Source organism: Mustela nigripes, chromosome 8 (assembly GCF_022355385.1).
Source record: "Mustela nigripes isolate SB6536 chromosome 8, MUSNIG.SB6536, whole genome shotgun sequence".
Taxonomy (NCBI): domain Eukaryota; kingdom Metazoa; phylum Chordata; class Mammalia; order Carnivora; family Mustelidae; genus Mustela; species Mustela nigripes.
Window position 1 is genome coordinate 5,943,978 of NC_081564.1, and position 14,173 is coordinate 5,958,150.

General features: G+C 38.6%; 1 protein-coding gene across 2 annotated transcripts in view; it reads left to right on the forward strand.

Moving 5' to 3' along the window:
* SBNO1 (strawberry notch homolog 1) overlaps window positions 1–14,173 on the forward strand; it is a 57,821-nt gene that overhangs the window by 4,351 nt on the left and 39,297 nt on the right. The window contains exons 2-5 of one of the 2 annotated variants that reach the window (XM_059408268.1): window positions 5,346–5,477; window positions 5,979–6,083; window positions 8,222–8,534; window positions 12,389–12,489. In XM_059408268.1, the coding sequence (XP_059264251.1) occupies window positions 5,346–5,477; window positions 5,979–6,083; window positions 8,222–8,534; window positions 12,389–12,489 (651 nt within the window). The remainder of the gene's footprint in view (window positions 1–5,345; window positions 5,478–5,978; window positions 6,084–8,221; window positions 8,535–12,388; window positions 12,490–14,173) is intronic. The other variant, XM_059408269.1, reaches the window with a different exon arrangement.

A 14,173-nucleotide genomic window follows, 5' to 3' on the forward strand; every position in this document is an offset into this window, starting at 1 on the left:
CAGTTTTCTCCAGACACACCAGTTGATTAACTGGACAAATTGAACATGTGATACAAGCAAAAAGGAGCTCGTATTTATAGAACTCATTTGGAAGTTAATTATTGAGTGGATTGCCAACAAAGTTTGTATTCTTGGAAATACTGTTCTATCAGTAATATGGGAGAAAATCTATTTTTTGACATGATGCTAATATCAAAGTAATAGTTAATAGCTAGTAGGGTAACATTTATTCAACAGCAATCCTATAAGATAGATTCTATTTTTATTCCCATTTGAAAATGAGGAAACTGAGTCACACAAGTTATTACTTGACCATATTCTACTACTGGTGTCTGAGGTAGCCAGTATTTGAACCCAGGTATTCTATTTGACTCCATAGTCTCAGCCTCTGTGTTGTGCCACCACCACTGCAGATAGATCCCTTGTATCTCCCCGGATCTGTAAAGGTCTGCTTTAGGTCTCAACAAGAGGAAGCTTGTCCTTGTTGATAGGTTTCAGTGTTGGTATTCTCAGTGGGAACTATATCCTTTCATTCTTCTGATTGGCTATTGTTTCTCAGGATTCTCTTCCTGCCAAGGATTCTCTCAGTTTCTCTCAACTCTGTGTCCTTGTTTATTACTTATCTTCGATGCTTTCATAGGTGTACTATTTTGAAATAGATGGTATTTTCCTAAGTATTTATGAATTTAGAAATGGAACTTTTTTGTCCTCCATTTTTTGAGATAGAGTCACTCTGGGGTTGGTAACTTTTGGGTTTGTTGGATTGCTACATGTTAAATGTCACCTAAGGTCCATGAAATCCTTCATGGACACTGTAACAGTTCTCTTACACCTAACGGTATTTGCATTTATATTGTATTTAGTGGTTTCAAAATGAAAATGTTTTCCCTTTCAAGAATTCATCTTTCTTACTTGTAAGGTGAGGAGGAGAAGATTGAATAATATAACCTTTTAAGGGTTCTCAACCTGAACATTGAAATTCTGTGTCTGTAATAGTTTCAGAATAGGAGAATGATTAGATATTAAGGGTTTTTTTTTTGTTTTTTTTTTTTTTTAAATAAGGGTTTTGCCTATTGGTGTTAGAGAAAGAGAGATATTCCTCTGTATCCCTTGCCCTCTTTCTCACTGCAAAAAAGTTCCAAGTAGAGAATTTGTACCCAATTGGCTAAGAAAGGATCCCTAAATTTTGTGTATATTATGTATATAAATCGAAGGTATTTTTCATTAATTGCTTGCAAAAGGGCAGCTGGATATATCAGTCACTTACATGTCTGCCTTAGGCTCAGGTCATGATCACAGTGTCCTGGGACTGAGTCCTGCTTCCAGATTCCTGCTCAGCGAGGAGTCTGATTGTCCCTCTCCCTCTGTCGCTCACTAGTGCTCTCTCTGAAATATATAAAATATTTTTGTTTTTATTTTTTTATTTTTATTATTTTATTTATATTTATTTGTATTTTTTATTTATTTGACAGAGAGAAAGAGATATCCCAGGTAGGCAGGCAGAGAGAGAGGGGGAAGCAGGCTCCCTGCTAAGCAGAGAGCCTGATGCGGGGCTCGATCTCAGGACCCTGAGATCATGATCTGAGCCGAAGGCAGAGACTTAGCCTGCTGAGCCATCTAGGTGCCCCATAAATAAGATACTTTTGAGAAACAGCTTGCAAAAGACATTGTCATTACTAAATCAATACTCAGAGGTCTCAAATTGTGATTCCTGTGAGTGAGTTTTCAATAGATTAGTGATAGTGTTATAAACTGTGCTGTTATTTCCTGTGAAAATACCAAGTTTCTCCCCAAATTTTTCCCTTCCGTGATATTTTCCAATGCCCATTGTTCAGAAAATATATTTCAGAAAACTCTCATGAATTTAGTAATGTTTTTCACTGATTTTTGTTGCTTTCATTAATGATGTTTCTGTACTTCTTTAGTATAATTAGTCAGGGCTTAGTGTGCATCTAATGAATTAATGGGTCCATTGGCTTCCAAGCATTCTTTGGTCTGTCGTTTAGGAGTCATTGGTTTAAAACAATGTATTTTTGTTTCGAATGTAAATAAATCATTATTTTAAATATTTACTAAAAAAAGATGACATTTTGATAGTCTCTGGAATTCTGTTAATCTAGGTCAGGATTAGTCATAGCAACAGGCCAAGACCACCACCTATTCCCACAGGTCATTGGCCTTAATGAAGTATTTTGTGGGTTGAAATGTTTTGTTGGTTTTGGTTTTTGTTTTTAAGATTTATTTTTTCGAGAGAGTGAGAGTGTGCACACATGTTGGCCGGTGGGGGCAGGGGAGGGCAGAGGGAGAGAGAATCTCAAGCAGACTCCCAACTGAGCAGGGAGCCTGACCCAGGGCTCAGTCTGACAACCCTGAGATAGTGACCTGAACTGAAATCCAGAGTCTGACACTCCACTGACTGAGCCACCGAGGGGCCTTGGTTGAAATGTTTTTTAAAGTATTGATTTAGGTCTCTTGGTACTATGGACTAGGATAATTTGTAAAGTATGGTCAGCTGTGTCTATATTAGAAGAATGATTAACTTTATTTTAAATCTGTATTGGGACATTTCTCCTATTTGTTTCCTCTGTCAGTCCCTTCATGCTCTTTCTGTCTTGCTATCCAATAATCTATCTCTGTTCCTATTTTAACCTCAGATGGGCATTTATTCCAAACTTAAGTACTGAAACTGAGGTTTGCAACATTGCCTTCTAGATCTATTCTTCGGAAAGAGAATGCATGGGCTTTGGAAATTTAAACAATCTAGCGCTGGGGAGTTATAGGTACTTTAAGCTGAGCCTGGGTTTCTTTTTAATTTTTCACTGACCATATATTTGATGACAAATACCGTTTTACTTGACTTTTTTTTTTTTTCCAAGATTTTATTTATTTATTTATTTGACAGAGAGAGAGCGATCACAAGTAGGCAGAGAGGCAGGCAGAGAGAGAGGAGGAAGCAGGCTCCCTGCCGAGCAGAGAGCCTGATGTGGGGCTCCATCCCAGGACCCTGAGATCATGACCTGAGCTGAAGGCAGAGGCTTTAACCCACTGAGCCACCCAGGCACCCTGAGCCTCGGTTTCATCTCTAAAAATTTATAATGTCTATTTTGGGGGGGATTGTTATGGTCTAACACTGTCCTAACACTGTCAGACCTGTAAAAGATACTTAGTCACTGTCAATTTCCTTACCTTTTCCTTTCCTACTCAAAATGTATTTTTCCATAGATTTTTCCTTTCTCTGAAAAATTTTGGGGAAATCTTTGAGCTATTTCTTCTTCCTTGGGGCTCTCTGGTTAAGACTCCCTTGAAACAGTAGGTCTGCCCTGAGTTTCATTTCCGGATATCTGTAGTGTCTGCCTTAAACTCATTCATGTTTCTTCTAGAACTTCTTTCTAAGTGATGTATAGGTTTATGTGACATAGACCTACCTAGTAGAGGATTTCTCTGTTAAATATTTTACTTTAATTTGAAATAGTAGTTTTTATGTATGTTGGAAGTCATGGTCACAGAAGCTAATGCCTTTCTTTTTGTAGGACTTAATGAAAACACTGACATTTAATTCTTTCACACAGCCTGAGAACAAATGAACTAGCTAAAGATTAGTGTATTATTTATGTAACATGAAATTAGTTTTTTAGGAAAAGCAAGTACATAGCTTTCCATGTTTATATAAATTGGTTTTTTTTTCTTGTTTACGTTTATAAATTGGTTATTTCAGATAATGACAAACATTAAAAATTGAGAAAGTTCTGTTAAGCTTTTTTCCCCCAAAGTAGATTACTTTGATATATTATACCAAGAAAACCCAAATCTAAAATGTATTTGTGGGGTGCCTGGGTGGCTCGGTTGAGTGTCTGACGGTTGGTTTCATGATCTTGGGGTTATGGAATTGAGCCCCGTTTTGGGCTCCATACTCAGCACATTGTCTGCTTGAGATTCTTTCCCTCTGCCTCCCCTTCTGCCAGCCCCCATAAATCAGTAAAATCTTTAAAATGTATTTGCTTGCTTCTAAATAGGTATTTTCTCTCGCTAAACTCTCTAAAGCTTGGGACGCCTGGGTGGCTCAGTTGGTTAGGCGTCTGCCTTCAGCTCAGGTCATGATTCCGGGGTCCTGGGATCAAATCCCGCATTGGGGTCCTTGCTTGGCAGGGAGCCTGCTAATTCCTCTGCATGCCCCTGTCTCTCTTTATCTCTCTCTGAAAAATAAATAAAATCTTTAAAAAAAAAAAAAACAGACAAACTATAAAACTCATTTTGGGGTCTCCTAGGCTCGGTGTTTATTTTTTCCCTTTCTTTTGGCTTAACTCTAATCATCCATCTACTCATGCTTTTTGTGTATTTCATATTCTCTTCCATTTTGAACTTTTATATAAACTTAGTGTTATGGATTGTCCTTCCTAAACATCTTGAAATTCATCCCCCCTTTTTTCTACACCCTGTCATTATAGCACATCATCTCTTTTTTGTTTGTTTTTTGTTAGTTTGTATTAGATAACATGCATGAGCAGGGGGAGACGGTGGGGGAGAAGGAGAAGCAGGCTCCCTGAGCAGGGAGCCTGTTTTAGGGCTCTTTTCCAGGACCCTGGGATCATGACCTGAGCCAAAGGTTAGCCGACTGAGCCACCCAGGGACCCCACATCATCTCTCTCGGTCTGCTGTAACAGTTACCTAAAATGTCTTCCTGCTTCTGGTCTTACTCTACCCATTCTCAGTGTGCCCCCATACTTCCTCAGAGTAATCTTGCTAGCTCACATATCTATGTCTTATAGTTCTCGATCTGAAAACTTTTTCTGACCCCCGCTACCCATGGGATTAAGTGTGCTCTCTGCCATGGTGTACAAGGTTGTGGGTGAGATCTTCCTCTTCTCTTGTCATCACCTGCCTGACATTTGGGTTTCTGTTCTGAACTTCCATACTAACGATGAATCGCACTAACCATTGTTCTTAAAGAGTGCCAGTGTCTTTCGTATCTGCAGAAGCATGAACGCGCTATCCAGAACATCCCCGTCCACCTGGCAATTCCTTTCTTGAGACTCCGTTCCACAGTTGTCTTTGTGACCTCTCTCTCCCCTCAGGCAAAGTTCAGCATTCCTTCTCTGTTCCCACAACATTTTGTACACATACACTCTTGCTGTGATTTACATATTTCTCTGTCCTTTTCATCTTTATTGAGAATTTCTTGGAATCAGAGACTTTTTCTCTTTCATCTGACTTCTTGCCTGATATATAGCAGGTTCTTCATAAATATCAAATGGATGGGTCTGGTAGAAGATGTTGGTTTGTATTTAGAAGAGAGTTAATTGGCATATTAAGTTTTTTATGTTAATATTACATATTTTGTTCTAAAGATGGTGGAACCAGGGCAAGATTTACTGCTTGCTGCTTTGAGTGAGAGTGGAATTAGTCCGAATGACCTCTTTGATATTGATGGGGGAGATGCAGGGCTTGCAACTCCAACACCTACTCCTACAGTTCAGCAGGTAAGAGTTTTCCGAAGTCTCTGTAAAAAGTAGATTTTCTTAATTTTAATTTCTATTTTCAGAATAAACGTTATTAAGACAATTTTAAATAAGCATGTGTAATTTTTATATTAGTTTTCTCTCATGAGATGGAAAATATTTGCAGTGAAAAGACATTTCCTGCTTTGATATATACACAGAAGTAGGAGATGAATTGTTTAGAGCTCTTGTGGGAGGTTTGTTAATCTCCTTACTAGTTGTCTTTGTATTTTATAGGGACCCTCTTCTGAGGTTTCACTATACACATTCTCTGAAAGTAAAAATAAGATTCTGGTATCAGTATAGTTTTGTGAAGATGTACTTGCAAAGATTATTAGTTCCAACCTGGTATCAGAGATTTACAATCTGTTTGAGTGTAAAACTTGTCATTTTTAAAATTTTAATAAATACATCTTTTGTTCTTGAAACAGAATTTATTGCCACCATTTTTTATTTTTTTCTCTGATGTTGTTTTCTTTCTAGTCCGTGCCACTTAGTGCATTAGAACTAGGTTTGGAGACTGAAGCATCAGTTCCTGTTAAACCAGAACCAGAGACGCTACCTACTCCAGCGCTATTAAATGTTAGGGTAAGAATGATTTACATTGGTGTGAGTGCTGAACTCGTTTTGAATTATAGTAAGAAATAAATTTGTAATACGAAGTAGTCTTACCTTACCAGTTCTGTTTTTTGCTACTTTCCAATATGCTACTCTCAGCTCCTGTTTGATAAAATGTTTCTTTCATTCTTCTCATAGTTACATTGATCAAAAGATAATTAGGACAAAGCAAAGTTTTTTTTAATTTACTCACTATAAATAATACAAAATTCATGAAGTAGAAATGAGCTACACATTGTCTCACTACACATTTCATTATTCCTTGTTGATTTCAGGTTTTGTCCATTGGTACATGGGATTTTTACGTAATGGTAATTGTGCTTTAAATATAGAGTTTCTCTGATTTTACCTTAAGCATAGCAGTTATTTAAGCTTAGCATAAGCTTACTTAAGCTTAGCATATAAAATTATTGGACAGCCTGGTTAAAAAATTGATAACTTATGATAAATTGCTGTTGAGAGTTTTATTTAAAAGTGGTAAGTGGTGGGATGCCTAGGTGGCAGTCCTGATTTTTGTGTTTGTGAGTTTGAGCCTCATGTTGAGTGTTAAGATTATTTAAATTAATAAATCTTTATTATTAAAAATAATATTGCCTCCTGTGTTTATTTATTTAAAGTAGGCTTCATGCCCAGCATAAGGCTCAAACTCATGACCCCTGGATTAAGAACTGAATGCTCGGGTGCCTAGTTGCTAAGCATATCTGCCTTCAGTTCAGGTCTCAGCATCATTGCTCTACCATTGAGCAAGCCAGGTACCCCAAAGCTGCCTGCTTTAAAAAATAAAAAAGTAATGCGTGGTAATGTCTTAAGATTCTTATTATAGGAGTCATGGGACAATAACAAATAGTTTGAGGAGGAAAGTTAGTAGAAATAGATTGAAATTTTAAAAAATCTTTGATTGCACTTCATCCATGGTAGTCACACCGTCATTTTTCCAATCTTTTACCTTTTTTCCCTGCATTTTTCTCCAGCTCCTAATGTCTGCCTGTATCCCCAACTATAAAAAAATAAAATACTATGTAGCTTTGTCTTAGGTTCAGAGGTAGTACCCATTACCCAAAGGTAATACCCAACATATTATCACCAGTATGTGATATTGGTGGACTGGCTGGATCATTCATACAAATCAGGTGTTTAAAACCCTGTTTCGGGGGGCGCCTGGGTGGCTCAGTGGGTTAAGCCACTGCCTTCGGCTCAGGTCATGATCTCGGGGTTCTGGGATCGAGTTCCGCATCGGGCTCTCTGCTCAGCGGGGAGCCTGCTTCCTCCTCTCTCTCTGCCTGCCTCTCTGCCTACTTGTGACCTCTCTCTGTCAAATAAATAAATAAAATCTTTAAAAAAAAAAAAAAAAACCTGTTTCGGTGGTTTTATCTTCTAAATTCTAAACATTGGTTTAGTCTGTGTGATAGCAAACAAAGCATTGGGCAAGAATCATGGAATGGTAGCAATGGAAACTGAACCCACGAGAGCCTGGGCCTCCGGGGGTAAAGTGATTTGCTCGAAGTTATCAGAGATTGTAAATCTCTGATACCAGGTTGGAACCAATAATCTTTGCAAGTACATCTTCACAAAACTATACTGATACCAGAATCTTATTTTTACTTTCAGAGAATGTGTATAGTGAAACCTCAGAAGAGGGTCCCTATAAAATACAAAGACAACTAGTAAGGAGATTAACAAACCTCCTACAAGAGCTCTAAACAATTCATCTCCTACTTCTGTGTATATATCAAAGCAGGAAACGTCTTTTCACTGCAGAGTTATCAACCTGGTTGGGGCAGTGCTGGGATTAGAGGTTCTCTCTGTTCCTAGTCCTTGCATTGCACGGCATTACTACACATCACAGCTTGCTTAGGGCAGTCCTTATCCGGCCCCGATGATTACAGACAGTGTCACACTATTACTGTACCCCCCCCCCCAAAGTGGTGTGTTTTAACTTGGTAGTATATTGTTAGGCATATTTAATTAAAAATACAGTGCCAGTGTTTAAGTGAGAACTCAAGTCTGTTTTAGATGTTTAAATGGCCTCCCATGTTTGTGAATCTAAGCCACATTAGAGAGCTCGGTACTTCCTCAGTGGTCTGATGTGTTATGGTTTTCTTTTCTAGCAGCAACCTCCATCTACTACAACATTTGTGCTGAATCAAATAAATCAGCTTCCAACCCTGGGATCTACAATTGTAATGACTAAAACACCACCTGTAACAACGAATAGGCAGACCATCACCTTAACAAAGTTCATCCAGACTACTGCAAACACACGCCCTTCAGTCTCCGCACCAGCAGTACGAAATGCCATGACCTCTGCACCCTCAAAGGACCAGGTTCAGCTGAAGGATTTGCTAAAAAATAATAGTCTGAATGAACTCATGAAACTGAAACCACCAGCCAATATTGCGCAGCCAGTTGCAACAGCAGCTAGTAAGTGTGTCAGCAGCCAGTAAGTGTGTCTGTTCTCTGTAGTGTCAGCTGGCTCCTTTTGCTAAGATGTGTCAGGGTGTTTTTACGGTTTTCCTTGGGTCTTAAAAGAACCGGGGGTGAAGGACGTATCTGTATGACTTTGTACAGTTATAGGATTTATACAATTCAAAGGAAGGAGAAATTTAGAAGTCATAGCATTTACCTTGAAATGAAGTGTGGAATTACCAGGGGGCTACATTAATTAACACTAGGAGATCTCAGTTTTATATATTGGGAATAACTAGTTAACATTTTCTCAGTCCTTTAAATCAGTACTTCTCAAACTTGAGAAGTGCCTGTGAATCACCTGGAGATCTTGTTCAAAAACAGAATCAGATTTGGTAGGTCTGGGGTAGGGCCCAAGATGCTGCATTTCTAACAAGCTTTTTGGAGGTGCTCAGGCTGGTGGGCCTTGGACCGTGTGTGAGGTAACTAGCTTGAAACTGATACTTCTCCTTTCACTGTGACTTTTACAGTTTTATTATTTACCTGTCATTGGTTTCATTGCTTGTAAGTAGATGTGTATTTAATAAATTCTCTTTTAAAATACATTTTGGAACGCCTTGGTGGCTCATTTGGTTGAGCATCCAACTCTTGATTTGGGCTTAGGTCGTGATTTCAGGGTCCAGGGATTGAGCCCTGCATTCTTCCATGCTCAGTGCCGTCTGCTTGTCCCTCTCCCGCCTGCTCTACCCCTCTTCCTGCTCACATGCACTCCCTCTCAAATAAATACAAATCTTAAAAAAAAAAAAAAAAACATTTTCATTATTAAAAAATTATTTTTTTTAAAAAAAGATTTTATCTATTTATACCTGACAGCCTGGCAGCGAGAGCTTGATCCCAGGAACCTGAGCCACCCAAATCACTTAACCAACTGAGCCACCCAGGTGCCCCTTAGTATATGTTTTGTTTTTTAAGAATGAGCACTCATACAATCCTTTTTTTTTTTAAAAACAGCTTTATTGAGATGCATTGTACATAACATGAAATTCATCCTTTCAAAGTTCATGGTTGAGTGGATTTTAGTATATTCACAGAATTGATAAACGATCACCACAAGCTAATCCTTTAAGGATGGGGTTTTAAAGGGAAAGGTTCAACAGTGGTTTGATAACGTTTTTTGAAGAGTTTACTTATATAGAGAGAATACAGATTTTATTGTTAGTTTTTCTTTAGAGTGTTACTGCTCACTTTTTCCAGTATTTACTGACTGCCTACTATGTGCTAAGAACTCTTTTGGGCTTTTGAGGCTGTGGCTGGGAAGAAAACTGTTGAATTTCTTCTGTCCTGCAGCTTGCATTCTAGTGGAGAGAAAGAGAAGCAAAATAAAGAAGTTATGTAGTGTGTGTGAAAGGAATAAGCACTGAGGAGAGAGGCAGAAAAGGAGGTGTGTGGCAGGAAGAGGGTATAGCTTGGAGGGCAGTGTTCAGAGGAAGCTTCATACTTAGTATTTTTAAGGGAACAATAGAATTATTAGGTGTATTTTAAAATCTTGACCACATAAAATTTTAGTAGTACAGTTTTAGAAACTGAAAAACATGAACTCTAAGAGGGATATTCTTTCCTTCCCTTCTACATTTAGTTGAAGGATATTTGAGTACTTGTTACATAACAGTACCATGGTGGGCACAGTTGGAAATGATAACTGACTTCGGTTATATTCTGAACTGACCACTATTTTATAGTTTCAGGATTGGAATGGGTGCCCTTTTTTGCCCCCTCTTAAGTAAATTTCCTTGGGATTGTTGTATGTTTAGATTAAGGGAATAGAATGAAGGTTCCTGAGGCCTTATACTAGTACATAAATAGCATTTTATTAGGGTTTTGGAATGAGCTGATAGGTATTAAACAGACAGTTCCTTTTTCCAAACAGCTGCCTTGTTTTTCTAATATTAGGAGATAGATTTTAATACCTGATATAGACCAGTATATAATTTTGTGGCAGAATGGACTGCTTGGAAATTGTGCTTGTGTTTGTGAAGTATAGGGCTGGGTCATTCTAAAGCAATGGCCAAGAAGTGTTTGGTAGGGTGTTGTAGAACTAACTTCGTGTCCAGTGACAGATACAATAAAAAATACCAGATAATTTAGTCTTTTGTTTGAGTCCATACCATTGTGTCCTTACGGCTGTAGTTTATTCTCAAGGTCATTGTCCTGAACTAACTGCAACTTGGCAACTACATGCCCATTAAGTCATTTGATCTGTCTTAGGACTGATTTTTACTCTGCTCCACCGTGGAGATCAGGAGCATGGCCCCCATCTAGCCTCGGGTGCAGGGCAGCATCTGGAATGATTCCTGGGAGTCTTAGACGATCAGCAGTTAGTGGAAACAGCTGTCATTAAAGTCTGGGTTTGAGGAGAAATCCAGCTGCTTTTATGTGAGTGGCTTCCTGAGCATTCCAATCTTCAAATCAGCACGTGTTCTCATAATTTAAAGAAGACTGCTATTGTCAGGGAAGTTTAGAAAGCAAAACAAAACAGGATAGGTTTGGAGCTGATCAAGTAATGCTTAGTACACTAACATCTCCCACATCCAGTGCAGTAATTTTAAAAAGACAAAAGAGTACAAATCAAGGCCGTCCTTGTGTAGAAGCCTGAGAAACTATCAACTGGACAAGGGCTGAGAAAAACATGTAAGTGAATGCCGAAGATAAGCATACTTTTGTGTTGAAGCACAGGGTAATCTTTTTACTGGAAGGGAACAGTGAAAGTATGAAACTGCAAAGAGCAAGGTTTTGCATGTTTCTCTCTCCTTTATCTATGCGTGTTGCCCTTCTGGAGCCTTGAGCCCTCTGGCTCTCTGTTTGGGTGCTGAGCTCTCCCGTGAGGTCTGGGTTCTGTACTCTGCCAACTTTTCACTCTCTCTTGCCCAGTTACATTAAATACATAAATTTGTTATCTCTGTTCCAGCCTTATTTTGTTAAAACTTCAGTTGTAGTAATTTTGGAGTCCCAAGTGACAGGTCTCCTATATACTCCATATCTTTTGGTTGAGTAGATAAGATGTTAATAAGTCCTTCTGGTGTGATTTCCACACTGATCTCAGAAATCCCAAGTACCTGAAGTGAGTGCTTCATGGAGGCTGGTTACGGGGGCTCTAGCTCTAGACTGCTTAGTCAGGCAGTTCGGCTTGACCTGATACTCAGATTCTCTGAGGAGTTCTCTTACTGTATCTAAAAAGAGTTTGGTAAAAAATAATAATAATAATAATAATAATAATAATAATATAAAAATAAAAAGAGTTTGTAAACCACCGGTATAGAAGAAGAAAAGATTGTTTGGATCTTTATTCTGGGGAAAGAGGAAAATAGAGTTCCCCAATATTTTTTTCACTCAAGAAATATTTGTCTCGAAAGTAAGTATCACCAACTCAGATGAGATTGATTCTGTCTTGATGATAACACCATTCTGGTTGGTGGGTTGGTTGGTTGGTTGGTTGGTTTTTGATGAGCCAAGTGAAGTATCTCTGTTGATATTTGTATTAAAATGAACTATCAAATACTTGTGGTTAATATGTCCTTTTCATAACTGGTTCTCAAGTTTCGAGTACACACATTCCTGTTTAAGTTACTTGTTTTCTAAGGTTAATTCTTAGCTGCATGGTAACACATCGCTTTGAATGTTTTAATTCTTAACACTTAGTTTAGGTTAGTGACAAGCAGGTTGGTATTCTTTGGCTTGAGAAGTGGGTAAACTTGTACTGACTCTTTAGATTTAACATTTTTTTAAAAATCTGAATTTTAAAAAATTATAGTAAAACTTTTACTGAAAAGAAACTGATATTTTGTTCTAAAATCTAGTAACTCTCCCCTCAGCTGATGTAAGCAATGGTGCAGTAAAGAAAGAGTCTTCTAATAAAGAAGTAGCAAGAATATGGATAAACGACATGAAAATGAGGAGTTTTTCTCCAACCATGGTGAGCTTCAAAAGTGCATCTGTGTTGTGTGGTATAGATATATGCTTGGCTAAAAGTGATCTTAAACAACCTCAGAAAAACTTCTTTTTGAGTGAAGGGGGGCTACTCAACTACATGAACTAAGGAATAAGCACGAAATTTCAAACTGACATACTAAACGAGGTGATGAGAGTTTGCATATTTGATAGGGTTTGGTATTACACACAGGACTGACAATCTCCTCTGATCAGAGACAAAGATAATTTGGAATTAACCAAAGTATTTGAAACTGTGTCCAATTTGGGATTGAACCTGAATACATAGCTAATTATGAGCTGTCAGGTTGTATAATGTTCTAGTTATAAGTAATTTTTTTCCTTAAATTTTGGAAATGCCTTGGATTAGTTAATTCTGTACATTGATTTCATAACTACGCTGTGTGTAACAGTGGCTGTATGTGGTGGGTTTGAACAAGAGGTGTACTACTTGGCTCCCCCTTCCATAATCATACAGTTGGACAAACACATGGTTTAAGTAGTATAAAGGATAGCAAAAAGTACATTGAAATACTCACAATTAGGATTAGGAAATTAGAGGAAGAGGAAACCTCCCTGGACTCAGGTGCCCTGGGAACACTTCATTTTGTGGAGCAGGTATGATGGAGATTAGGTGTTGGATTTGGAGAGACTGCAAGAGGGCATATTAGGAAGGGAGCTGAAGCATTGATAGGCACAGGGGAGGTGGTGGCTATATGCTTAGATGGCAGTAAGCCAGGAGAAAGTTGGAATGGTTGGTTTTGGCACTGTGGTGGTTCCCGAGTTGAGTTTGAAAGACTTTGGGTATCTGGGTGGCTCAGTTGCTTAGGTGTCTGACTCTTGGTTTCTGCTCAGGTCATGGTCTCAGGGTTGTGAGATCAGGCCCTGTGCTCAGTGGGGAGTCTGCTTGAGATTCTTTCCCTCTGCTCCCCCTGTTCCTGCTTACCTGCATGCGCATGCTCTCTCTCTCTCTTGCTTGCTCTCTCAAATGAATAAATAAATCTAAAAAAAAAAAAAAGTCTTGGTGTGGCACCAGTGGGGCCCCTGGAAGTGAAGGATCCTATTAGTGTTTCAGGGTGTCAGGTGGGGGAGAGAGGCAGGTTGGAAGGTTGGTTAAGTACTCCAGAAGGGAGAAATTAAGAGACTAAACTTGGAGAATTGCAAAGAGGGTGGGAAAAGGTGAGGGGAAAGAAAAGAAAGAAAATAGGAGATGATTGCATGTAACAATACCAAAGAGTTGATAGGACTTAGGGATGGAATACGGAATTGGAAAGACCGCACAGCAATCTGTGCCTGAGGTTTTGAACAGGGACCAGGAAAATGAATGCTGGCAGGACCCAGTTTACTTAATGGTTGTGTACCAGCAACTTACGTGAAAGTTGATTTTTAGAAAGTACAGTTGCATTTTTAAGAAATGTACATAGATTCCCATTCCAGCCCATGTTTGCCCATGATATGCCAAAAGTTCTATGTTGTCCTTGCAGTTAAGAAACATCTAACAGGTGCATCTTTCTGGCTCAGTTAGTGCAGCATGTGACTGTTGATCTTGAAGTCTTTACTTCTGGCCCCACATGGGAATAGACCTCACTTAAAAGAAATATCTAGCAGGGATTATAGACTTCTAGACTGCATCAGAGCCAGTTGACAGATGTGTTCTGTTTGGTCTCCAC